Genomic DNA, 27,648 nt, shown 5'->3' on the forward strand with positions numbered 1-27,648 from the left:
AGTGTAGTGGAACTGTCGATAACATCGACAGTTATAAGACAATTATAAGCAGCATTGTGATGTTGCCATTGACAATGGTCTAAAGGAGCCATTGACAATGTGTGAGAAACATCATGGTTAGTAGGCTGGGATGACCATTGGTAGCACAGTTAGATACCAAAGATACTAAGGATGGGATTCTCAGTAAATTAAGATTACCATTGATAATGTGATAAACCTATCAGTGAAAGAGGGTCTGCCATTGACCAGAGAGCAACACTACTATTGACTTTGGGGCTGGAAATCATTGGAAGTGGATCAGACTACCAGACATGGAGGTCTAAAACTACCAAGCATAAAGCTTAGGTCAACCAATTTGAAAAGGATGGGGCCAGCACTGGCACTGGGTTTGCTGACCATTGTCACAGATGAAACCATTGATAGAGGGAGAACACTATGATTGGCAACAGGGTGGGATTGCCATTGGCCATGAAATGTTCCAGTAATATTGTAAAACTGCCAATCATAATGTCAGTGACAATAGTGTAGCACAACTGCTGACAGTAGAGTGGGCTTATCATTGACGATAGGGTTGATCTAGACTGTGGGATGAAGTCAACGGAGAGAGACTTCACCTGACACCTGACTATAGTGTCGGACCAGCATTGGTGTAGACTGGAGCTCTTTTCTTTACACTGCAGTGACACTATAACTGAGACCGACACTTAGACTGCATTGGGGCCACCACTGATTGAAAAGGATAGGGCCACCATTACCTGTAGGTGGGATTACCACTGAGAGAACTGGAAAAAGCATTGACAAGGGGTGACAGACCAGTGAAGGATGTGGTGGATGGGAGGGAGGGGCACCAATGTAGGGTGGTGGATGACTGACTGGCACTGAATGGGGGGGGGGGGGGGCTGGGTACCAGCACCTTCAATGGGACGGGGCCAGCAATGGGTGGGATGAGCAATGTCAGGGAGAGCATCCTGTGCTAATAGGGTGAAAGTACCACCAGTAGGGAGGGTAACAGTGGGAATGCAGTTGTCAGAGGCTTGAGAGGGCATGGTCTGTTACAATCATCAAAGGAATGCAGGGAGTCAGCTGGGATGACTGTTGGCAATGATATAAGTACTGCTGACAACAGGATGGAACAGCCATTGACAGCATTGAGTGTGGAATAGGATTATATTTGAAAATGAGGTGAGACTACCAATAAAAGAGGGTGCAACCATCACTGACAGCAGGATGGGCCCATCTAACGTCGGATCCGGTTACTTTCAAATCTGCAGGTTCTTTCAGGAGTCCAAGAATGAGTTCAAAACAACTTGGTGCTTCAAAGTTTTATTGGAAAAGTTTAAAACAAAGAAACAGTCACAGAGCACACGGCACTGGCTTTACTACTGGAAGATGAGCCAAGACAAAGGAACTAAAGACGAGCTCAGGCCGGGGGGGGGGGGGGGTGGGCAGGGGGTGGGCAGGGGGGAAGGGAGCAAGAGAGTGATTAACAAAAAACGACACCTTTTATACCTGAGATAAGAGGTATTCCTTAGCTAACAATAGTCCAATCAGGAAACCTATTAGATACCTGTGGCAAAACCAACCAATGAGAAAACACATTCACCTGATGGACAAACCAATAAGCTAAAAAATCGGTTATACCATGTACAGCCACTTCAGGTGTATTAAACACTATACATGTTAACAAACTAATTAAAACAGTCAAATCCAACACTAATGATAATCTGGATCTACTGCTGACCTGGAGATAGAGCAACCCTGGGCCGAGATTACCATTAACTTTGGACTGAGATAACATTAAAGTGAAGCAGGACTGCCATTAACGGTGGGGTGAGAATATTACTTACACCTGGTATGGAACTAATATTGACCTTGGTAAGGGATATCATTAACAGTGGGTGGAACGACCATTCACAATGGGGCAAGACCACCACTGAAAGTGGCAACGTTATTTCCTTTGATAGCAGGTTGTATCACTGAGAGTAACAACAACACCAGACTACTACTGACACCTGGGTTGGACTATCTTTGTTGTATGACTGCCTTTGAAAGTGGTAAAACAACACCATTGATGGTGGCATGCCACCAAAATTAAGGCAGGTTACTGGAATAATTTCACAGAGCTACCACGGACATACAGCAGGGCTTAAACAGAGTCAAAGTCATGGAAACAGGCCCATCTGGCTACAGTATCTGCACTGACTGTCAAGTATCTTAATAATAATCCCACTGCAACATCAGCCCCAGATCACTGTCAGCCCCAGGGTTAATTGGTATATGGTAGCCCCAGTCCAGTGACAAGGGTAATACCATCCTATTGTCAGTGATAGTCTTGATCAACTATCAATCATCTGATTGATATCAATCATAATCAAAGACCCCACCCACCCGGGTCATTCTCTCTTCTCGCCTCTTCCATCGGGTAGAAGATACAGGAGCCTGAGGGCACGTACCACCAGACAAGGAGAGCTTCTATCCCACTGTGATAAGACTATGGAATGGTTCCCTTATACAACGAGATGGACTCTGGCCTCACGATCTACCTTGTTGTGACCTTGCACCTTATTGCACTGCACTTTCTCTGTAGTTGTGACACTTCTCTCTGTACTGTTATTGTTTTCACCTGTACTACCTCAATGCACTCTGTACTACCTCAATGTAACTGCACTGTGTAATGAATTGACCTGTACGATCGGTTTGTAAGACAAGTTTTTCACTGTACCTCGGTACAAGTGACAATAATAAACCAATACTGATATTATCTCCTTTACCATTGGAGGCTCTTATCAATTATCACTGTGAATTGCACTAATAATTACCACTGTCATTCCATCCTACCACCAGTAATACTGCTACGTCCCTGTTATTGGTAATCTTTCCACACCACCAATCGTAGTCCGATTTCACATCAATAGTAATCCCTTTGCGACTGTTAACGGAAAATGCCCACATCCCATGTCATTCACGGTTCTGCCCCATAGTCAACGGTAGTTGCAACTACTGTCAATGACAGTCTTTTCCCAGTCTCAATGATAGTTTTACTTCAATGCCGATGGTATGTCTACCTTACTGTCCAATATAGTCTTACCACGTCGTCAAAGGTAGCCTTACCCCACTGCCAGTGCAATTCAACCTTCTGTCAAGGGTAATCTACCCTCACCAACAACGGAAACCTATTCACTTTCAGTTGTAATCCCACCCAATTATCAATGGCATTTAATCCCCTTTCAGTTGTAGTCCCACATCACTATCAATGGTAGACTTAACCCAAAGCCATTGACAACAGTAGCCTCACTCCACTGTCAATGATTGTCTTTATCCACAAAGAGTGGCAGTTTTACCCCATAGTCAGTGCAAGTATCACTGCACTCTCCATGATCGTAAGGTTGCTCTGAATAATATTGCATCCTACTTTCACAGACCTTGTTCCACTTGTAATCCCACCCAAATGATTATGATATTCTTAAACCAATCTCAACAGTAATCGCACCATATTGTCAATACTATTCCCAACCTACAGCATCCCTGTGAGAATGGGACAGCCAGCTCATTGATAGTGGCTGTTCCCCTGCACCATAAATTATAGTGCCACTCATTTGTCAATAGTAGGTTCAGCCTTTTGACAATAGTAGTATCACCCACGCTTATTTCTCCCACAGCAATGGAATGGCAAATTACCAAAATGCCAATGGTAGGCTTACGCCACACTCAGTAGTAGTCTTCCTGCACTCTCAATGGCCATCAGACCTTGCCATCAATGATACTCCAACTCTTTATATTAATGGTATTCCCTGCCAATGCTAGTTTCACAAAAATAACAGTTTCACCATCATCCATTGTCAATGGTGGTGCCTAACTAATGACAATGGTAACCTATGCTACAGCTAACAGCATTCAGACATCAAAAGCACTCCCAGCTCAATGTCATTGCCATTTCTACCCCAACATCAGAGATAGTCCCATCCTACTGTCAACAGTAGTCACCCCATATTGATGCCAGATGCCCCATCCTGGTATCAATGGAACCCCCACTGCCAATTGTTCTCACTCCCGGTCACTTGTGGTTCCACTTCCCACAGTCAATGGCTATCCACCTTATAATCAATGAGAATGTTATGCACTATTGACAGTGATCCTAGTTTAACCCAATGTCATCGGCAGTTCCCACTCCTTTGTCAATGGCAGTGTTATTCCATTGAAAATGAAACTGCTACCTGTGCCTCAGTGACCAATTACCCCACTTTCAACGATATCCGTACTTCACTATAAATGGTGTTCCCACTGTCCTATAAAAATAGTTGCTCCCTATTCTCTACAGGTGTGTGACCCCAGTGCTTTTGGCAACCCCATCCACTTTACCCTCTCAAAAGTCAACCCAAGGCACAGTCAATAGTCATCCCAATGTGCTATCAGTTATGATCACAGCCCGGTATCAATGGTGGTCCCAATCTACTCGCCCTGTCTTATGGTGGTCACACCTTCAGTCAGTTCTGATCCTACCCCCTTGTCAATGGCAGTTATAGTTCATTATCAATGGTAATAGGGCAGTATTATTGATAATGCCAACCGCAGTTGTGCCACTGTCAAAAGTAGTTCCATATACTGTCAACAGCATTTTTATATCACTGTCTGTGCCAACCTTCCCCCATACAGCAAATGAGTCCTACCCTGCTATCAGCAGTAGTCAATCCCAACATTAGCAGAGGGATGTCTCTATCATTGGTAGGGTGTGAGACAGCCATTGACTGCCAGAGTAAGACTACCAGTGACAAATGAGTAGAACTGTCATTGACTGTGGGGTAAAACTACCATCCACTGTGGTGTTGCACTCCCATTGAAACTACCAATGGCATTAGTTTGGAACTAGCATTAATAATGGGGTAAGGTAACCTTTTAAAATGGTTAACATTAAAACTGACAATAAATAAGACTACTAGGGACACCAGGTGTGGGACTATGATTGACAGTTGGATAGATCTTCTATTGAGAGTAGCAAGGATAACACATCCTTGATAGTAGTGCATCAGTGACTGTTGGTGGGACTACCCTGAACAGGGTGCTGAGACTGCTGCTGACACTGGGATGGCACTACAGTTGACAATGAAGTGGACCTAGCATTGACAATGGTTTGAAAGTACCATTGACCATGAGCTGATGTTACCGATGGAAATAGGGTAGACCTACCATTGCCTTTAGGGTAGGACTGGCAACCAAAAGGATGGTACTACCATTGGTTGTTGGTAGGACTACCACTAGCAATGGGTGATACTAACACAGAGAGATCTGGCTACAACTGACAGAGGAAGTTAACAGCAGGGGGGGATCAATTACCAGCGACGGCGTGGATGACAATCAATGGCAAGGTGACCACTCATTGTAAAATGAGAGTGCCATGATCAGGCTGTGAGATTACATTCAGAATGGAGTGGTCAGAAAGGTGAAGGCATTACCATCTATTCTGTGACACTGGGATTACACTGTTCTTGTCAGTGGTGTGGTGATAGTGGGGTTATGACAGTCTGGTGACACGACCTCTGACAGTAGTGATAGATGGATGCCATTGCACTTGACCATTGTGTAGTGACATCAGGGCTGTGGTAATAAGGTGATACTATTATTCACGATGGAGTGACACTGCCTTTGACAGTGCAATAGTTACAGAAGGTTGACACTATCATTACCAGTGGAGTGACACCATCATTGACATTTGGATGATGACAGTGGGGTGAGCCTACTGTTGTCAAATAAGGTGACTACACTGTGACAAGACTATTTGTTCACTAACTGTGGTATCAGTGACCTACTGGTGACAGATCAGATCTAAAGCAGTGGCATAATATTCTTGCATTGTAATAAGGTACAAAATTGGAGTCTGATTTTTGTGCTTAAGAGAAGCTAGATATTGGTTTTATTAACTGTGTATTACACTCCAATGTCCCTTAAGAAGTTCATGGATTGGTCATTTCACAATAAACGAAGATATGTTGCCTCATAGTGATTGGACTATAACTACCTAATAGTGAGGCGCGCAGACCAAAAAGTCTTAGGTTCAATTCCTAACCTGGGCAGATCCAGTCTCATTGCTTCCACTTTAAAGAAGGGAATAATTTTGAATACCAAAGCCTTTTAAACATTGTACATGCCATGATCCCATGAACAACAAAGGAACAACAAAATTCTGAGTGTTGTTAGTCAAGGAAGATCTGGGTACCAAAATGTAATACTCTTCTTCAAATAAACCTGTTTATTGAACCACCAATAGCAACTCATCCACAAAACCAACATCTCTAGCAATGAAACACAGTGTTAATCCCATACAAATGAAGACTGCAACTCTGTGTCTGAATATCCCCTTATCCATAAAACTTTCCATCGTATATGACCATCATTAGGTCTGCCAGGGGAAGAAGTGTTTGCATTCAGACCCGTCATATTTAAATAAGGCTGCAAATATTTCCACAGGTTAACAATAATCTCTAAGGAAAGAGAGAAGATAGGAAAACAACAGCATTGCCACCTGTCAGACTATTAACTAGTTTAACAATTCTTCCACTACTTCACACCACTTCCCAAGGCAAGTGGGTGAAGATACAAAAACAACATGTGCTCAAATCTCTGGAGTGGGGATTGAACTCACAGCCTTCCGACTCAGTGCAACCACTGAGGCATGGTTGATAGCCAATTAAATTAGAAAACCATTCAACGCAGATGGTTTGTTGAAAATGCAAGTGAAATCTCCCCGCAAAACAGTGGGACATTTTGCGAGGCACGACGAAATTACAAGGCAGAAGAGTGGCACAGTAGAGCCACTGCCTCCCAGCTCCCGCCATCGGGGTTCAGTCCTGACCTCGGGTGCTGTCTGTGTAGAGTTTGCGCGTTCTCCCTGTGGCCGTGTGGGTTTATATTGGGTGCTCCACTTTCTTCCCACATCCCCAAGATGTGCAGATTGGTAAGGTAATTGGCCCCTGGGGTAAGTTGGTGGTGGAATCTGGGGGGGGGGGGGTGGGAGGGAGTTGATGGGAATCTGGATAGAATAAAATGTAGAGTTAGTGTGGATGGATGTTTGGTGGCTGTTGCAGACCTCGTGGGCTGTACCAGCTGTATCTCTACAAGACTCTATGATCTATTCTTTGGTGTCTGGTCCACCTTGTGACTGAGCAAGATCCGTTTAACCGAAATACTGGTGTCCTCTTGTCGTACACCAAGGAGCCAAGCTGCAGTGTGTGGATCTGCATCAACACCCGCTCCCGAGTTTTAATTCAGCTTGCTCATTCTTATTAAGTCCTGAAGTCCCAGAGCATTCTTTGTTTTTTTTTTCTCCTCAACCACAGTAGCCCAGACAAAGCCACAGGCAACATGCTAAATGTGGTCTTGTTTTGACCTGCACAGAATGAACTAATCTCTTTGATGATTTAATCATAACTCCTGAAAATGTTGTCCAATACCAGCTTCATGCTGATAGGATACTTTCCACAAACCTCTGCCTTTTCTATATTAGATAACAGGCCAGCCATTCTCCTCTGTGAATACACGCTCCCACTGTGACAAATTAATCGTTTAGCTCATCATCTTCCCATGTTTCCTCCTCCTTAAGATCTAATGTCATCCTCTCCGAATATTTCAATGTAGCCTTAACAATGAACTCCTGAAATAAATGGGATCCCTTCCACTGCTCCTGAACTATTGAGAATGATTAACAATTGTGCTGCTCCTTACTGGAAGCCTTATCCACCAGTCTTATTAACTAGTGTTGTCAACTCAGTGCCAGATGACACCAGCAGTCAAATAACACTAACCAGCATTAGCAGACCAAGTTCTGTAACAAACTACTATCTTGCATTTGCGATCTCGTATCGCAACAAATTAACGTCACCAATATGTGCTGGGATTTACTGATGCCAACAGTTCAACAGAACTGTTCGTAATATATCCTCACAAAGCAGTGCTAACAATTCCTTATCACAAACCAGGTAAAAATATTCTACTGGTAGCAAAGATAGAGTAACTTTTGGAACCAGTTAACAGTGCTTAACTGATAGTTCTAAATCATAGAAATTTACAGCACAGAATGAGGACACTCAGCTCATCACATTCACACAGACCAAAAAAGAAATAGTAAGACGAATCCCATTTCCAACACTCGGTCCTTAGCCCTGTAAGTTATATCATAGCAGGTGCTGAACCAGAAGTATTTGAAATATCACTTTCAGCCGGGGAGTTTCAGGTCCCTACCACTCTTTGACTGAATAGCCCTTCCCTCAAATTGGCTGTAATCCTTTTTCATCCATTAATCTACACCCTTAGATGTGGACTTCTTTGTTAAGGATAATAGTTCTTCGTCATAGTGTCTCATAACTTTATACAGCTCAATTGAATCTCCCTTCTGTATCTCCATTAAACATAAATCACCCCAGACCAGCCAATATTTCTTCCTGAGCAAAGTTCTTTAAATCTGGTAACCTCCTCATTATTTCTGCTGAGTTCTAGTCTAATGTCATTAATTAGAGATGGGGCAAAATTTCACAGACCAATGCTTAGGGCCTAACAATACTCACTGGAGCTAACTATTCAATATCACTAACCACTGATCACTGCCAACCAATCACCAGTGCCTAACATCAAGAACTGGTACCACCAGACTTGCATGACTACCAGCACCAGCAGTTCTGTTATCATTAACAGATGATAATGATATTACACAGTCTGATACCACTGATGAGAATTACCAATCTGGTATCACTAAATAGCACTGCAAGGATAGCAACACCATCCACTGTTGATAAAACAGTGATAAAACAATGATGATGTCCTCATTTCAAAATGTTTTATTAATTACCACCATCAATTAGCTATCACTGATCGTGCCTCAACTTGTACTAATGTGATGGTCAATGTCACTCGGCTAGTGCTAGATGTCAGCAACAGACTCCAACAGTCTAATGTCACCAATAAGTACCATTGGTTAAATATCAAAATCCTATGCTAGAACCCTAATATCGCTAATTATTGTCAGCAGTCCAACATTGATAACTATTGCTAGCAATTAAGCATCTCTGATGATTGTGAGTAAACTAACTTCACTAACTAGTGCTGATAATCCAATGTCATCAACTAGTGCTTGTAGTCTAATGCTACCAACCAGCATAGCAGTCTATCATCTCTCACTGATGTGAGCAGTGTCATTTCACCAAACAGCAAGAGGAGTCTATTGTCTCTAACCAGTTACTGTATTAAAATATGATTAAGCGTGCTGGCAATCTCATTTTATTACACAACGGGAGCAATTTAATATCACTGACTAGTGCAAACAGTCTAATGTTAATGAAAGATGCTGCCAATCCAATGTTACTGTTGGTGGTTTAACTTCCTTCTGTCTAATCTCAGTAAAGAATACAGTTATATCGATATTGCTAACCAGTACTATTACCTAACGTCAGTGATCAGTGACAATACTTTAATTTCAGCAACTGATTAACATCCAATATCACAAGCCAATAATTCCCATCCAACGTAACTAAGTGTTGCTACCACTTTATTGTAAGTGATCAGTGCCTCTTCTAGTTCAATGTCTCAGGCAAGTGTTTCTAATGCAGTGTCACTGACTAGTCCTCATGATGCCGATTTGACGGGGTTGGACGGGTCCCAAAGCCTGAGTCTCACATTGTTACCAGTACCAGCATCCTACAGGATTCGCAGCTCTAAATTTTTGTTTAATTGTAACACTTCTGAAAAGCTTTGAAAATTCAAGAAGCAATTAACTGTTCTCCACCCACGTAGGTGTACGCCAGCTGGTAGCAGTCTCAGTTACAGAGCTGCACAAACACAGCCACCCACCTCCAACCAGGGAACATAATGAGAAAGACACATATGACGGAATTCCATTCGTCCCTTTGAAACTGCGAACTGTGCCATCTCCCATCCTCTCTGTAATCTCAGTATACTGGAATCTACGCTGGTCACATGTACCCTTCACCAACTCTCCAACTCCATCCCTTCCACTTCACTTCAAGCCCATGGGACTCCTCCCCTCGCTCACAGATTCCCTCCTCCTGCCACCTGCAAACACACGGTGAGACCTTACGAGAATTCTTCTTCCCTCCTACCCTTTTCATACCTCGGAGGCCTCTTGATCCCAGGCTCTGGTTTTCAACAACAAGAAGTGAACCCTTTGCCTGCATCGGCCTGGTGAGGTTGACATCCAGCGGTCTAAAGCGGAAAACCTTAAACTTTCAGTCACCACACATCAGCTTCATTTTATTCCACAGGAAGCATGGTCTTTAGGCCCACCTAAAGACCATGCAAAGACCATGTCAACCAGTACTCAAAATCCCAGACGGCCACTGGGTACCGATGCCACCTTATTTTGGAAAATCTGGGTCTAGATGCAAATGTTTGCTCTGTTGTGTTACCCAGAAATTTGCTTCTCAAGTATTAAGGAGATCAAGGAATCTGGGGTTAGTGCAGGAAAGTAGCACGGAGGTAAAAAAAAGATTACCCCTGGTCTTATTGTTATGATGGAGCAGGAACGTGAGGCCAGATGGTCTACTCCTCCTTCTATGTTCCTATGCTATTCGGATGCATCTGCTTTTAATTCCTTCCCGTCACCCACTCAGTTGGTGCTGGGTTAGGCGATCAGAGACCAGGGTACAGGGTAGGTAGAGATCAAGGCCAGGATTCCGCTCCTGATTGCTACCCAATCACGCAGTTGGGCATTAGTTGAAGGAAGAACCAAGCACAAGCTGATGCCACAGTCGAACGGGCAGCCAATGCTCGGACATCACCTATAGAACTGCCACTGGTGACAGAATGCCTGTGGGAGGACAGACCAGGGTAGAACAGTCCCCTGCAGGATATTTATGTCATCCCGTCTGACTGAGGTGGGTAAAGGGGAAACGTGAAGAGTTCAGAAAATTTCACATGGTTCCTGAGCATCTAGCCTCTGACTTCACTGTAGCTAGGATACAGTGAGTGTTGAACCTGGAGGGTGGACGTACATAACTTCGCTGAAGCATTTGCAATGAAAAAACATTCAAGGCCCGTCCAATCTGACCCTTGCCCCCAATTAATTATCCACAGTCACTCACAGTTCCCCTGCTAAAGTAGAAGGTAATTACCAGAAATTCAGAATGACCCCATTTGGGGGTTAAACTACGAGCACAGGTTCCATTGCACGGGTTTATATCCACCGTTCCCCCCCCCCCAACCACCCCCACCCCCACCTTCCACGAGTGTTTGGGTAGCTAGTTGGAGACTTTGGGGGTGATTATAGGCAAGAGGGAAGGAAACTATTTGGCTGGGCGAGGGAAATCTAGGAAAAAGGGGAGGATGGCAATGACCAGGGAGCTCTCCTGGACACAGGGTGCTGGAGTAATGTAGAGCTCCCTCTTCCAAAAGCTGTGTGGAGTTAGCGGTCAACTCACAATTTCAACGCCAGGACTTTTGCTTTGCTGGGCGGGGGGGTTGGGTAAATGTAGCTGGGCAGAGGGCAGCCTGGGTGGAATAGGACAGGCGGGAAGGGCCGAAGGGCCTGTGGTGGACCACAAACAACCCAATCATCCACCCCCCCCCCCCTTCCCTCAGAAGCCCCACGTACCTTTGGCGATGAGCTCGGCGATGTCCTGGTCGAAGCCGAGCCGGTGGCAAGTCCTCCACAGGCCGGTATTGGTGGAGTTGTACATCCTGCCGCACTCGTCGGCCGCGCTCATGGCGAAGAGCTGGCGCCGGTTGCGGGCGCCGAGCAGCCTCTCCTCCCAGCGGTCGAGCCGGCGGCGGCTGGCGCGCAGGGGCAGGTTGTTGGAGGTGTAGATGAAGCCCGGGTGGTTGGTGCGGCTGGCGTAGTTCCTGCACCTCTCCCGGTGCCTCCTGGCGTCTGTCTGGTACCAGTGGTCGGAGCAGATGGCCACGGCCAACATGCCCAGGGCGCACAGGGCCATGGAGAGGCCGGCGTACAGCAAGAGCCGCCCGGCTGCCATCTCATTCACGCCACAGCCTTCAGCATCCTAGCAGCGGGAGGGGGGGTGGGGAAAGCACGGGGGGGGGGGGGGGGGGGGGAAGGTGGGGGGTGAGATTGAGAGGCTGGGGAAACACAAACGGGGAGCAGCGAGAGGAGGGGGGTGGTGGGGAAGGGGAGGAGGGGGGTGGTCATTCGCCGCCAACCTCGGCGCGGGAGGAGAAGGTGGTCCCCGCGTCAACGGGCTGCAGCCCCGAGTACTGGCATCTGCCTCGCCTCACGTCAGGAGCTCTCCACCATTCCCCCTCAGCCCGCCCGCCGGACTCCCTCGCCGGTCTCCGGGACAAGCAGACTGGGGTGGGCGGGTGTGTGCACAGTGGCAGTCTAAACAAAAAAAAACAAAACAAAACAAAACAAAAGCCTCCTGCTTTAAAACAGATAATGATCTGCAGTCACAAGCAACCGTGCAGCCCCGGAATGAAGATCCCCAGGAATGAAATACAACAGTCAGCCGGAGAGGAGGGAGGGAGGGAGGGAGGGGAGGGGAGGGGGGGGGGGGGAAGAGAACTGATGTAATTCAGCCGAAGGCTGGATCATATTTTATTTATCCGCCTCCTTAAAGCGAGGGCGTCGGATGTGCGTGCTGCAAAGCGCCTCCTTCCAGCCGTGGAGATCCCGGCTCCGGCCACCGAGAACAATGCCCCGGTTTCAATGTTTTGCATTGTGCTCAAGGGAAGATAAAATGAAAGTCCCTTTTTGTTCAACCCCCAGGTTATAACAGACCGGGCAAGCCACGCCTTAGCGAAATGTTACATCCACAATGAAACGTGTCAGTATTTTAAAACGCGTTTGATGCTCAGGTAATCGCTTTTTTAGTTTGTAAAATGAACACTGGCATCCGTTGAAAGTCCGGATTTATTTTGGTTTATGGCCGTTTAATTAAAACGCGCTTTGTTGTGGAGCAGGCTGGCATTAAAGCGGCGCTGGACCTACTGAACGGTGAAGGGTTAAGACGTTGGGGTGGAGGGTGAAGGGAGAGTTTTATTTTGCGAATCAGTTTTCATAGTATAATACACCTGTCAGATAACCTCGAAAGGGGGGGATAATCTACAAAAGATGGTCAAGGATTCATTTTCTTTCAAATGTGCTTTTTTTTTATCAGTTGCTTACTTTCAGATATATTGTTCAGGTAAAAATCAATCGCCTTTAAGGTTCAGTACCACGCTGGGAATGCGTGGATCGGGGGGAGGGGGACACTGTTAACGAAGTTGGGACCCGCGTTTTACCCTGGGGGGCCTGTCCTCAGTCTGCTGTGGGTTAGTCCTTTCACACCGGGGTTCTCACTGGGATTATGTCATGTGCACCCCTAAATGGCTTGAAGTTATCAGTCCATTAGACCGTTATATTTCCGGACCGTCCCGCTCTCAGCGGTGGGAATACCATCTCTGTGTTAATACGGAGCCCGCTTTGGGAAGGGCTTGGGGTTGGGGGTGACCCCACGGCCACCATAGCGAGGGGAATCCCGACCCTGCCTCGCTTATAAACGTGGAGACACAAAGGAGAGGCTGCAGATGTTAGAAATCTGGAGCAACACACACACACACACACACAAAGCTGGAGGAACTCAAGCGAATCGGGCAGCATACAGGGTGTGAAATGAACAGTAGATATTTCGGGCCGAGGCCCCTTCATCAGGGCCGAGACGTCAACTGTTCACTTCCCACCATAGATGCTGCCCGACCCGCTGAGTTCCTCCAGCATATTGTGCATGTTACTCGCTGATAAACGTCCGAGGAAAAGCTCAGTTGCCCTACTGGTCGGGGGTACTCGCACCGGAGGGAAATTCCGCCCGGGGCAAAAGGTGCGAGGGGAGTTAAAGAAATGAACTCTTTCATCCTTCAGAAAGGCACCGTATCAACCATTATTGACAGGGCTGAAAGGCAAAGGAATAAAAAGAGAGGCCGAGGTAGGTGCAGCGTTATGTCTTTGCAAGAATGAGCAGGAATCTGCACTCCCAGCGGGTACAGAATATAGTTTGGCGTCACTGTACCCACCAGCTACTGGTGTAGAAAACATTCTACAGGCAATACATGACCTGTGGTCTGAAACTGAACAACGTTAACCACAAATTTGAATCTTAAAGTAAAATTAAGAGAGTTTTGGGAAGACAAATTTGACATGGTAGCAGTTGTCTGGCGAGGAAAATTCCATATCACATGAATAATGTGAAAGCTGGATTTGGCTTTAGAAAAAAATCTAATGGTAACCTGTGATGAGTGTGTGTGTGTTTATGTGTGTGTGTGAGAGAGAAAGAGACAGACAGACAGACAGAGATGCAATGATTGGCAATGATTGCACATTGGCAGCCCTTGATTAGCTGGGAGACTGGTGAATTTATGGAGGCATTTGGGAAATTTAAGCGAAAAGGTAAACTGACAATGAATGGTTTTCTGGAAGGCATGAAGGTCAGCTACATTCTCTTGCAGATGGGAGAGAAAGGCCTGGATATTTTCAACAGTTGGGAATTAAGTGAGTCAGGGACTAAACGTCTTGACAAGATCTTTGAAAGATTCAGCACTGAGCCAAAATTGAATCAATGGATCTACAGATAGGAGCTCCAGAGCCTGAGGCAGGAACAAGTTGAGCCACTTCATGGTTTTCTTACAAGGCTTGGAAACACAGGTACAAGCTCAAGGAAATGGATCAAATATTCTTGGACAAACTCATTGGGGATTCAGCACACCCAGATGTGTAGAAAGTCTTGATGGAGGAAGAGGAGCTTCCTGGTGTACAAGCTACAGAAACAGTCAAGAGCACAAGCAAGCAGATAAAGGCTCTTTCTTCTCAAACAGCCAAAATCTGGATCCATCCTGGGAGAGAATGCAAAGTCGATGCAGCTTAGACAACAGAATACAACCCAGACTGCAAGAAGGCAGTGCAGGATGATGACTTCAGACAGGAAGAAAATACCAGGCGTGCCCATCATGTGTAAAACTCAACCGAAGGGAGAAGACGTGCATACTAAAGTGTAAATCTCCAGAGAAAATGCCAAAAGAATACAGGGACCGATAGCAGAGGGAGGGAACCAGGTCACGCAGACCATGAAAATTGGCAGAGAGTGTGAGGACACAGCAGATACTGAAATCTTCGGGGGAGGGGTCTCCCAGAGATCACAAGATCACAAGACAAGGGAGCAGAAGTAGGCCATTCGGCCCATCGAGTCTACTCCAAAGAAAAGGAAAAAAGAAAAAGAAATGAGAAATTGAGGGGGGGGGGCAAAATAAAACCTAACGCCAATTTCCGACCTCATCCCCATATCCCTTGATACCCCGACTATTTAGATATCTATTTATCTCTTCCTTAAACGCCTCCAATGATCTGGCCTCCACTGCTGTACCTGGCAAGGAATTCCACGAATTCACCACCCTCTGGCTAAAGAAGAGGAATGAAATCCACACAACTGTCCAGATCAGAAAAAGGATAAATCCACACCCATTGACAACAAGCTAAGCCTGGATACAAGAGCAGAAAGTAACATTATACAAATCAGGTTATCCCGAAAGGTCTTCCTGAGAAACCTAAAAGATTATGGATATCCAAAGGGCAAATTTCCAGAACTTGGAATGACCCAAATCAAAGGGATGCAGAAAGGGATGCAGAAATTGTTGCCAGGATGGGTCCAGAGTTTGGCTGTTAGCTGCATGTCTGTACCTCAAAGATGGAAGGACCTGCCTCCTTGGGTCAGAGGAGATGTGAGGAAGTACAGTGGGTTTCAGTTAAACCAGGAGGTGGAGGAGGTGGCACTGATAATTGAATGCCAACCAGAATCAGGTCTTTTTGTCACTGACATTTGTTGTGAAATCCCGGTGGATCTGCTCTCCCCTCCTCCCCCACACCTGCCTATCACTATCTCTTACCTGCATCTACCTATCACCACCCTGTGCCCACCCCGCCTCCCATCTTTTGTCCACCTATCACTGCTCTGGTTCCCCCACCCCCCCACCATATATTGGGCTTCCCCTTTACCCATCTTCAGTCCTGAAGAAGGGTCCTGACCCGAAATGTCGACCACCTGCTTTTCTCCACAGATGCTGCCCGGCCTGCTGAGTTCCTCCAGCATCATCGTGTTTTTCATCTGGATTCCAGCATCTGCAGTCCTTTGTTTCTCTCTGTCGTGAAATGTGTTGTTTTGCAGCAGCAGTACAGTGCAAGACATGAAAATTACAATGTTACCAAAAACAAATAAATAGATCAGAAATAAATAGATAGATAGATAAAGTAAATAGAGTGGAAAAGGGCTATCTTCAACAAAAAGCAATATAATAATAAAAACTAATAATATGATAATAATAAAATAAACTTTTTGTTCTAATTGTGTTCATTCTTGTAAAAATTGTGTACAATTTATGTTTAATTTATGTTTATATTGTGAATGTTGCTTGTATGATGCTATGTGCCTGTGATGCTGCTGTAAGCTTTTCATTGCACCTGTGCACACATGCACTTGTGCATATGTCAATAAACTTGACTTAGATTTTGACTTTGACTTTGACTTTGACAAAACAGATCAAACGCAGATGTTTCAGAAGCTTTTGATGTCACAGTTGGAAGTTTTGAAGGTTTTGAAGATCACATCACCATTGACCTCCAAGTGAAGCCAGTGATACTTTATAGGGAAAGTGGGTCAATCACATTAAATAGAAAGCTTCTAAAGAAGTTGCAAGGGATGGGTCAGAAGGGGTTATAGACAAGCTCACTAAATCTATTTACCAGGAGAACTCCATTGTGAAGAGAGAGAACCCCTTTGACGGCTGGGGTGTTACCTAGACCCAAATGACTTTAATCAGGTCATCGTGTGGAAACACTACCCAACAATTCACTGTAGCATTGGTTAAATTTTCAACAGACCTGGTACCATAAATGGGAACTAGAATGAGAAGGTTGATGAGCAATCTTCACTGTTGGCAGTACATAACACCACTTGTCACCAATTCCTTTAATCTAAGTCTCATCTACTATGCCAATATTCCTTTGCACCTTCTGATACAAGCTCCAACATCTACCTTTAGGCCTTCAAAAAAGCCATGATATGTTTCAGCTGGAAGTGGACAAGATCTACAAAGGATGCAAGGCAGCAGTAGGCATAGCAGATGAGATCTAGGTTCAAGGAGTGGATGACAAGGTCTTTTACTGGCATCTCCATGAAGCAATAGAAAGAACCAGAAAAGGCAGAACTCGAACTAAATGCTGAGAAATGCATCATAAAAAAGAAAGATTAGCTGTCCCTGGAAATATTATCCATGCCAAACAGAGTTAAACCAAGCCTAGAAAAAGTCACGGCTACAAAGGAGATAAAAACACCAAGAACTAGAAAGAGAAGCTTTCTAGGCCTATTCCAATACATGAATTCTTTCACTCCTCTCATGACAGAACATAGGACAAACCTGAGTGAACAAATGATGAAAGTTGCTGAGTAACAGAGGCCATAATCCATGGAACATGTTTTAACAGACTTAAGGAGGAGGTGTGTACTGACGTGATTCTGTCAGAACAGAACAGGAAAAAAAACATCATTTTATGCCTGAGAGCAGCTCCAATACAAGAGAATAAGTCAATACCATTTACAACAAAATCACTCACATCAGCAGAAATGAGGTTTGTCAACACAGAATGGAAACAATGAGCAGATGGAAGGAAGTTCCATATCTATCCCTAGGAATGAAAACTCATAGAAGAAAGTGTTCAACAAACCCTTGAGTAAATCCAGAAGAAGAAAAGTGTGTAGAGCACCAGAAAGACTTCAAAAATTATTCTCAAGGCTTTAACAGTGATTAAGAAACCAGGAACAGAAATAATGCTTGCAAATGGAAGCACTGCCTTATCCATTACCACATTGGGAGCTGAGGTGAGAGATGTAGGTCTAGATGTTCATGTCTCAAATGAATAAGATCAGAGACAAAACCAACAACGAGGAGGAGTTGCATATGCCTTCTCAACAAGTGACCGATGAGTCGTCCCCGAAAAGACATAAAAAATATTGCCGATGATCAATATCAATATCAATATCAATATCAATATCAGAGGAGACACCTTCCTGGAAGATGCTGTCCCAGTGCTGGGTGCAGGATCATCAGAACCAAAAAGGTGCCTGGAGAATAGCTCCATGAGATTCATGAAGACCTGGTGGGTATAAAGGACCTTTTCCTGATTTATCAAAAACAAGAAGGTATGGGTTTAAAGTAAGAGGTAGGAGATTTAAAGGGGATCTGAGGGGTAAGTTTTTTTTATAGATAGAGTTTTTTATAGCTACTTGGAATGCGCTGCCAAAGGAAGTGGTGGAATCAGATACAATCACTGCGTTTAAGAGGCATTTAGACAGGCACTTATTTAAGCAAGGCATACGAGGGTACAGTTCTTATGTGGACAAGTGGGATTAATACAGGATGGCAAAAAGGTTAGCGTAGTGTCGTGGGCCAAAGGGCCCATCTCTGTGCTATATGACTCTATGACTCTATATGAGACTTGAGAGACGTTTCAACTACCTATTGGTTTGATACCTACAAAGGTACAGAGAGAATAATGTCAACATGCTGTGTATTCCTGAAATATCGAAGTACATGAAATAGAGGAGGTTGTGGCTACTGAGATGTCACCAAGATTGGCATACCATGGAAGCTAATTGGTTTACACACAATCAAGGAGGTCTCCTCATAGCTGTAGACCACCATGAAGATGTAAAACTGAGAGCTACAACAACCACCACAGCAGTTCCAGATGAATGGTCTCGACCCAAAATATCGACTGTCCATTTCTCTCCACAGACGCTGCCTGACCCACTGAGTTCCTCCAGGGTCTTGTTTGTTACAGCAGTTCAAATCCTGTTAATAGAACAAGAGATTCCTCGTAATACACGTCTTGAGAACTTAGAGAGTTTTCAGAGTGATATGGGGTCACCATCATAACCTTGTCCCCACACTATCCAAGAAAACACATGCCATGGAGAGAACGGTACAACCAGTTAAGAGAACAAATCAGAGAGACAGGGGAAGATCTGACCCTTGCCTTATTGTCATTCTTGGCTACAGGTCTTCGGGTTGATGGAACTCATCTGCCCACAGACTGAATGGCAGAAAGTAAAAGAGAACTTTACCAAGCAAACTTTATCCTCCACAAAACTAAGACAATGACTGACTGATGTATAAGGTAAAAGAAGCCAACACTACAATAACCATACATCATTTCTCGAGTGGGGAACTAACTCACGTACAAAATCTAGTTGTGAAAACCTGGAACCCAGCTAAAGATATCAGTGATGTTACTACCCCCAAGTTATTCATCATAACGGAGACATGTCCTCAGAAGAGATGGAACAGAATCTGCCCCCAGTCTACATCAGAAATGATGAAGAAAGATACCCAGCAACATCAAGGATAACTTCTACATCAGGAGTGATAGGCACCACATCACTAGCCCAGTGCATCCACATCGCAGAGAGGGATGGCCACATTCAAGTCCATGAAATGGATATGCAATATCTTACCTCCCCTGAAATATCATGGGTGATGTGTTAAGAAACATGACAAGTGAACATGGGGTTTAAGTTTAAAGATCGAGCATCCATGTTAGGCTTTAAGAAAAATGTCAGAAAAGCCATTCTTTTGAAAAGAAAAAGACACTGTTTTTATTGCAAGAATGAATAGGCACAGGTATACTGTGGAGAAAATACACATGGTATATGTTGGCAGCACATGCCTGTGGTGTGATAGTGACATAGTGTAAACCAGGGAACTGAGCCTAATAGTATAATTGAGGAACAGAGATCTGGGAACAACAAGCCAAAACACAGTAATAGGGAGGTGGGCTTGAAACCACTTCCAGCCTGTCTGTCACAGAGAACCCCAGCCTTACGTTACATGTTGACAGTTAACCATCTTACAACAGATAGCATGCACTGACCAAACCCGGAGAAAATGTATCCTCACAGCCATTCTCACATAAAGAATGAAAGATCTTGCATTTCTGTAGCCCCTTTCACTTCTTCAGGATGTCCCAAAGCTTTTTATAGTCAATGAAGTACTTTTGGAAGGAGTCACAGTCACAGGATGGGAAATGTTGCGTACAGATTTCCACTGAGGGGATTCCACAAACAGCAATAAGATGAATGAGCAGTTCATTATGGTGAAGTTGGTTGGGGGAAGAATGTTAGCCACATCACCGGGAGAACCCGCATGCTCAAGTCTGAAATAGTGCCACACAATCTTTACATGCTATAAATGCTAATGAAGCCCAGAATGGTCTGGGCCAACCAGGGAGATGATTAGCTGTGTGTAGTCTGCTTGGGGGAGAGAGTGGTGGTATAATCCATTCCTGTTTGCTTCTGAATGAATAACACAGCTGACTGCAACTAACTGGAAGAATCACCTCCCAAACCCTGATGCCACATTGGCCATTTTCTCCATGCACGGCATTGGGAGGCATCATCATGATGTCTTTTTCACTTATAATATGCCAATACTTCCTGATATCTTGCACTACTGCTGATTATAACCTGGGATATACAACATTATAACAGGAGAATGTTACACTAGCTGGACCATCATGTTAAATAATGTACCATAAGGGGAACATGTCTTAACCTGACATCCCTTTAAAAAGCAAAGTTGAATTACTGTAAATAGAGACGTACTGAGGCCAGTTATGGAATAATGCTGCATGTGGAAGATTTCAGTTTGATCAGCAGCTGCTTGTATATTCCTAGTGCCAGGTCAGAAGAAGACAACCGGCATCCAAATATTTGGTGAAGGCAGGTGGATTTGATTGTGCTGCTCCCACACCATCTATGATCCATCCCCTCCGCATTAGCAATGGTATATGGTGCTCGTGTCAAGCTGTCAACATGTAACATAGGGCTGGGGTTCTCTGTGACAGACAGGCTGGAAGTGGTTTCAAGCCCACCTCCCTATTACTGTGTTTTGGCTTGCTGTTCCCAGATCTCTGCTCCTCAATTATACTATTAGGCTCAGTTCCCTGGTTTACAAGCATTGCCCGTGATTCAGGACTATGACCGCACATACCCCTGGTCAGTTTCATGCCGGATATTCTGTCGCATTATCCCTGCTTCTTCCTTCTGCTGAGGCTGGTACTTGCTTAAATCACTCTGGTTCTACCGCTCCATTCATCTCCTAGAGTGAGTAGCAAAAATTCCAGATTCCAGACTTTGAGATCCGTTAGGAGAGAAACACAGAATAGCAGAGAGGGAGGGAGAGCGGCAATGCAGAAAATCCTGAAAGATGCAAAGTGCTGGGGAATATATTGTTTTTAAAAAAAGACTGCAGATGCTGCGATCCTGAAGTAAAATCAGAAACTGCTGGGAACACCGAGCAGGTCAGGCTGTATCTGTGGGAAGAGAAACAGAGTTAATGTTTCAGGTCGAAGACCCTTCCTCAGAACTGCCTGACCTGCTGAGAGTTTCCAGCATTTGCTGTTTTTATAGCACCATTTGCAACATTTGGCCTATGTAACAAACACAGCTTGTTTTTAAAGTGTTAGAGGCATGGAATTGTCGAACCTCGTGGCGCAGGAGGAACAGGCCTCTATGCCTGCTCTTTGGAGGAGCCATTTCCAGAATCAGAATCAGGTTTATTATCACTTACATGTCATGAAATTTGTTGTTTTGCGGCAACAGTACAGTGCAAGACATAAGGACGTGAAAATTACTATAAGTTACAAAAAGTAAATAAATAGTGCAAAAGAGGAATAACGAGGTAGTGTTCATGTACCATTCAGAAATCTGATGGTGGAGGGGAAGAAGCTGTTCCTGAATCGTTGAGTGTGGGTCTTCAGGCTCCTGTACCTCCTCCCCAATGGTAGTAATGAGAAGAGGGCATGTCATAGGTGGTGAGGGTCCTCAATGATGGATGCCGCCTTCTTGAGGCACCGCCTCTTGAAGATGTCCTCAGTGGCGGGGAGGGTTGTGCCTGTGATGGATTTACTTCATTCAGGGCCGCTCCCTTCCCTACATTTTTTTTAAATGTTTACTTATCAAATTGATCCTTACCTTCTGTAAGTTACTCTGGATTCTAGACCACTTTTACGCCATGTCCAAATAACCTGCAGTACATAAGTAATTATCGAACCCTTTCCTCTTCTTTCAATGATCTGAACTTGATTCCCACTGCTTACTGATCAGTGATCTATGACGATCATTATTCTTCATTTACTCTATCAAAACCCCTCAGTATTTGAGGGGCTTTCCACACCTCCTCTTAACATTTTTGTTACAATCCCAATTTCTCTAGTGGTTCCTCACAAAACTCCCCCACTTGATATTGCCTTCACTTCCGCTGAACCAGTGACGTCAACAAATTTCCCTCTTTGCTTTTGAGTTCCACACCCCTATTTATAGGATACAGCAGTTTACATCACTGCAGTCTGAAAACATTTGTCAATCACTGTTCACTGATGTTTTAGACAGCTTTCTGTGCATGCAGTTCCATTATCTCGGATACCCTATGCTTTCTGTGCTGCAGATTATCAAAGAGCAAAATGCAACCAGTGCATTTCTATTGTCAACACAATGCAAAATCAATGCTGGCTGAGCGTTTAATAGAAACCTGCCAACAATCAATGTCGGACTTAAGTTTTATATCTTTCACCCTTTTGTCATCCCTCTGGTACATATCCCATAACCAAATATATTCAAAGGATTATTCTTACAACTTGTACAATCCTCATTCTGACTTCCCTCAATTTTCTAATTCAGATGCCTTCTGGGTCAGGGTCTTTTCTGTATTGAATTTGTTAAAATATTTCCAGCACTATAATCTGTAGCTACCACATCTAAGCTCTGAAATCTCCTCCTCTTGTGCATTTCCTTTCCTACTCGCTCAGCTTACTGTGAAAAGATTTCATTCCGAACCTCTCCGTTTCCAATGTTTCCTCTTTTATTTTAGATTAAAAGCCTTCTCCTTCATCAGTTCCTCTTTTTGTATCCCTCTGTACCCTTGTCTCTTCCTACCACCAGTCTCCAAGATATAGGAGCTCCTCGGATTCTAGTCCCTCATGAATCCCTGATCCACAATGGAGGCACTGCCTTTAGCTAATAACATATCCAACTCTCTATCTCTCTTTATCCCCTAAGACTGCTCTCAAAGCCTCTGTCTTTGACCAAGTGTTTGGTCACCTGCCTTGATAGCTGCAAGCAAACTACTGCAGATGCTGGAGATCTGAAATGAAACCAGAAAACCTGAAACATCAACTCTGTTTCCCACTCCACAGATGCTGGCTGACCTACTAAGTGTTTTCCAGCATTTTCTGTTTTATGCCCCAATCTCTTCTTCAACTTATTTCAGTATTTTTTTTCTGATTATGCTCCTCACTTGCAGCATTTCATTTCATTCAAGAACACCTGAAAATAGGAGCAGGAGTAGGTCACCAGGCCCCTCCAGCCTTCCCCGCCATCCAATCCGATCATGGCTGATCTATGCTGGCTGCAACTCCTTCTCTGTGCCAGTTCCCCGTAGCCCTCAATACCCCGATCTTTGAAAAATTTATCTGCCTTCACTTTAAATACTTCTGATGACCTGGGCTCTGCGGTAGAGAATACGAGAGATTTGCCACCCTCTGCACAAGTAAATTTCTACACAGCTCAGTTTTAAATGACCAGCCCTTTATCTTTCAACTATATCACCTCGTTTAAGACTTCCCCACCAGTGAAAATACCTCAACCTTGTCATGCCCCTTCGGAATCTTATGTCTCAATAAGATCACCATTCATTCTCCTAAACTCCAATGAATACAGATCCAAAGGTAAGTTATTTATAAAATCCTTCATTGCATTGCCTTCCTGATACTTCATTGCCTCCGTTGCCTTTCTCCCTTCCTTTCCTCTGTGGCCGATCTTCCTATTCATTGTCAAGATTTAATTTAATCAGGAATTCTCCTCCTAGCAACCATTTTCTGTGCTCTTTAGTATTTATGAGAGCCCCTGTTTGAAAGTCCCCCCTCCCCACACCCCCCCCCCCGTCTCTATTGTCTCCCCAGTTTGTCAGGGGTTCTTGGAGCAGACTGCCCCCTCCTTTCCTCACCAATCCTGAACTGGTGGGAGGAATTGCATCGCCTTGTCTTGCCGCTGTAAAAATGGACCTAAGAGTCCAGGCCAAATGAATTTAATAAAATTCTAGCTTTTTCCCATTTTGTTACAACATTTGGGAAAGTGGACTCTTAAATGTCCCTCACCTGAAGTTCCTCAGCCACAGCTCACCACAGAGGCACAAGGTATCCAAGGAATACAGTAATGCAAGGGCATGAGTAACAAAACCAGCATTATTTAGCACAGTTCCAACATTCGCACTGGATTATAACCCAACCTCTGATGGAATGAATGGGCATTTGAACAGGTATTTAAGAGGCACTTGGACAGGTAAGGTAGACAGGAAAGGCGTAGAGGGATTCAGGCCTAATGCAGACAAGTGGGATTGATGAAGATAGGCACCATGTTCGACAGGCCAATTCTGTGCTGTATGATGCTGTGAATTGAGTGGTAATGTGGACAGTCCTCAAACTTGTAACATATTCTGCTTGTAAATCAAGGTACCAAGTAACACTAGAGACAAACCTTCTTGGGAGAAACAAGCATTTTCAAGCCCCTGATTCCCATTGAGCTGGATATAACAGAATGTAAGAAAGCGGGTGTATAAGGCAGAGGAATGTGAAGTCAGAGCTGGTGTCATCCTCCTTATATTCTTCCTCCTCATATTCTTCCTCCTCTATCCGTTCACACCAAAGGACAGTCAAGGGCACAAAACACAGCGTTATTTGAAGAGTATTCCTGATAAAATAGTCACAGCAAGCTTCTAAAATATATATTGTCCTGTTAATGCACGTTATGCAGTGGCTTGTTAAAAGCAGGCCAGATGTCTGGAAGACATAGTCTCAACTGTCTGTTAGATAAGAAATGTGGTTGATAAATTGTGAGTCAGTCAATGAGAAGGCAAGAAACAATACTGAAGTGAACATGGGTTGTGTCATAGATGTACTGGGAAGAGTAGGTCTCAATGTTGCAGGGAACTAAAGAGTATTTGTATCAGATGTCCAGAGAGTAACAAACAATCTAACACATCAAACAGTTGTACAAGTGATCAGAGCTAAGGGCACAGCTAGTAGAACCACTGCTTCACAACGCCAGAGACCCCTGTCCAATCCTGACCTTGGGTGGTGTCTTGAGTTTGCATGTTCTTCCAGTGATCACGTGGGTTTCCTCCCACAAACCAAAGACGTGCAAGTTAGCAGGCTAATTGGCCACTGTAAATTGCCCCTAGTGTGAAGGTGAGTGATAGAATCTGGGGGGAGTTGAAGAGAATGTGGGGAGAATAAAAAATGGGATTAAAGTCGGATTCATGTAAAAATGGGTGATACGGACTTGATGAGCCAAAGGGCCTGATCCCATGCTGTATCTCTATGTCTCTATGACTATAACTCTAACCTCACCAAGTTTATGTCAACAGTGTAAACACAGAACCGGATGACGTATTGTACCACGGTTGTTCTACATAACTAAAGCCCTAAAAGATTCAACGCATGAGGGATTCTTGGGCAGCCCTCAACTGGTCTTAAACAAAAATCTAAAGTGCTGGAAGCACTCAACAGGTCACGCAACATCAGTGGGGAGAGAAGCAGAGTCAACCTTTCGGGTTGAGGTCCCTTTGTCAGAACTGCAAAAGTGAGGAAGCAAACATCTTAAATTACAGAGAGGGGGTGGTGTAGAGAGAACAAAGACATTGTCCGTGAAAGGATGCTCACCAATGTTGTCAAGGTAACAATTAGTTTAAGAATCACTGGTTTGAGAAAACAAGAAAAAATATTGGAATGGGAAGACACAGCCACATCTGTGGCAATAAAAGTTTACCTGCAATTGTTGAACTCAGTGTAGAATCCTGTAGGTTGTAATGTGTCCTGCTGGAAGATGAGGTGTGGTTCTTTGAGCTTGCAGTGGGCTTCGTTGGAGCAATGTAGGAGGCTGAAGACAGAGTGGAAGTGAGACAGAGAATTAAAGAGAAAAAAGAAACTCAGGGTAGCCCTTCTAGAGTTGAATGGACATGTTCTGCAAAGTGGTCACTCGGTTTGCATTTGGTTTCTCCGATGTAGCAGAGGCAACCTACAGAGTTGAAGGAAGTGCAGCTGCTTTGCTACTTCGTCTGGAAGAAATGTTTAGGTCCCTGGCTGATTGGGTAAAGAGGTAAAAGTGCTTCTCCTGCCACTGCAGTGGAAAGTGGCAAGGGGAGTGCTTGGTGGAGAGGGAAGAGCAGACCAGGGAGCTTCAGAGGGAATGATCCCTTTGGAGTGGAGGGGAAGATGCATGCGGTGGTGGGGGGATCCTGTTGGAGGTGGTGGAAATGATGGTGGATGATCCGTTGAACGTGGAGGCTGGTGGGATGGAAGATGAGGACAAGGCATGTTCTGGTAGAAGAGGAGGTGAAGGCAGAAATGTGGGAACTACGGGAGACGTGGTTAGGAAATGAGTCAACTATGGTAGAGGGGAAGACATTTTTTGAAAAAAATGGAACACTTCTTAAGGGCACTGGTGTGGAAAGGCTCATCATCAAACCACAGATGATTGAGGTGGAGAAGATGGGAGAATGGACTGGAGTCCTTATAGGAAACAGAGTGGGAGACAGTGTGGTCGAGATAGTTATGGGAGTTGATGGGCTTATAACATTGGTAGCTAAACCACTACATGAGATGGAGATAGTGGTGTCAGGAAAGGGAAGAGTCAATGATGATCACGTAAGAGCGAGAGCAGGGTGGAAACTGGCAGCAAAAATATTGAGAAACAAAGGGCTGCAGATGCTGGAAACTAGATGCAGGGTCCTGACCCGAAACGTTGACCGCCTACTTTTCTCCACGGATGCTGCCTGGCCTGCAGGGTTCCTCCAGCGTAATCGTGTTTTTGAGTTCTGTGTGAGTGCAGGAAGCAGCACCAATACCATCACCAATGTAACAGAAAGTAAGTTGAGGGAGGTCTTGATAGGGATTGAAACAATTCCAATTATCCCCACTAAAAGACAGGCATAGCTGGGGCCATGCCTACGCCTTTGATTGGAGAAAGTGAATGGAGTTGGAGGGGAAGCTGTACAATGTAAGAACGAGTTCAGCCTGACAAAGGAGGGTGGGAGTGGTAGATGGACGGAGAGTGGTTGGGGTTCTGTTCAAGGAAGAATCAAAGGGCCCTTGGACCATCCTGGTGTAGGGCGGAGACATGGACGTCCACAACAAAGATGAGCCAGTTGGGACCAAGAAACGGTCAAAGTGGCAGAGGGCATCGGAGGTGTCACAAGATGTGAGAGGGAGGGGACTAGGGCCAAGGGGGAAAGGGTGGAGTCAAAATAGGAAGAAATAAGTTCTGTGGGACAAGAACAGGTTGGAACAGTCAATCTACCAGGATGGCTCTGCTTGTGAATCTTGAGGAAGTAGAGGTGGGCTGTGCACACTTGGGTGGCCGTGAGGTTGGAGGCTGAGGAGGGAGAATCTGTCGGGGAGACGATGGCCTGATGTTCAGTGACAAGGTGAAACTCTCTTCCTTTAAGAGCGGAGGGTGCAGGGGCTTTGGATATTTTTAAAGTTGAGGTATTGATCCTTCATAAGCAAGGAGGTAACCATAAGTAACCATAGGGAGATAGGAATGCAAAGTTAAGGTCGTA

At 44.7% G+C, this 27,648-nt stretch overlaps 2 protein-coding genes across 2 annotated transcripts in view; both read right to left on the reverse strand.

Moving 5' to 3' along the window:
• LOC127578525 (transmembrane protein 178B-like) overlaps positions 1-12,479 on the reverse strand; it is a 271,840-nt gene extending 259,361 nt beyond the window's left edge. The window contains 1 exon segment of the mRNA XM_052030665.1: positions 11,594-12,479. Coding sequence (XP_051886625.1) covers positions 11,594-11,972 — 379 coding nt within the window. The 5' untranslated portion in view covers positions 11,973-12,479.
• Positions 12,142-27,648, reverse strand: part of LOC127578526 (uncharacterized) — a 37,446-nt gene continuing 21,939 nt past the window's right edge. The window contains 2 exon segments of the mRNA XM_052030666.1: positions 12,142-12,334; positions 17,395-17,492. Of these exon segments, the coding sequence (XP_051886626.1) occupies positions 12,142-12,334; positions 17,395-17,492 (291 nt within the window).

Source organism: Pristis pectinata, chromosome 15 (assembly GCF_009764475.1).
Source record: "Pristis pectinata isolate sPriPec2 chromosome 15, sPriPec2.1.pri, whole genome shotgun sequence".
Classification (NCBI taxonomy): Eukaryota; Metazoa; Chordata; class Chondrichthyes; order Rhinopristiformes; family Pristidae; genus Pristis; species Pristis pectinata.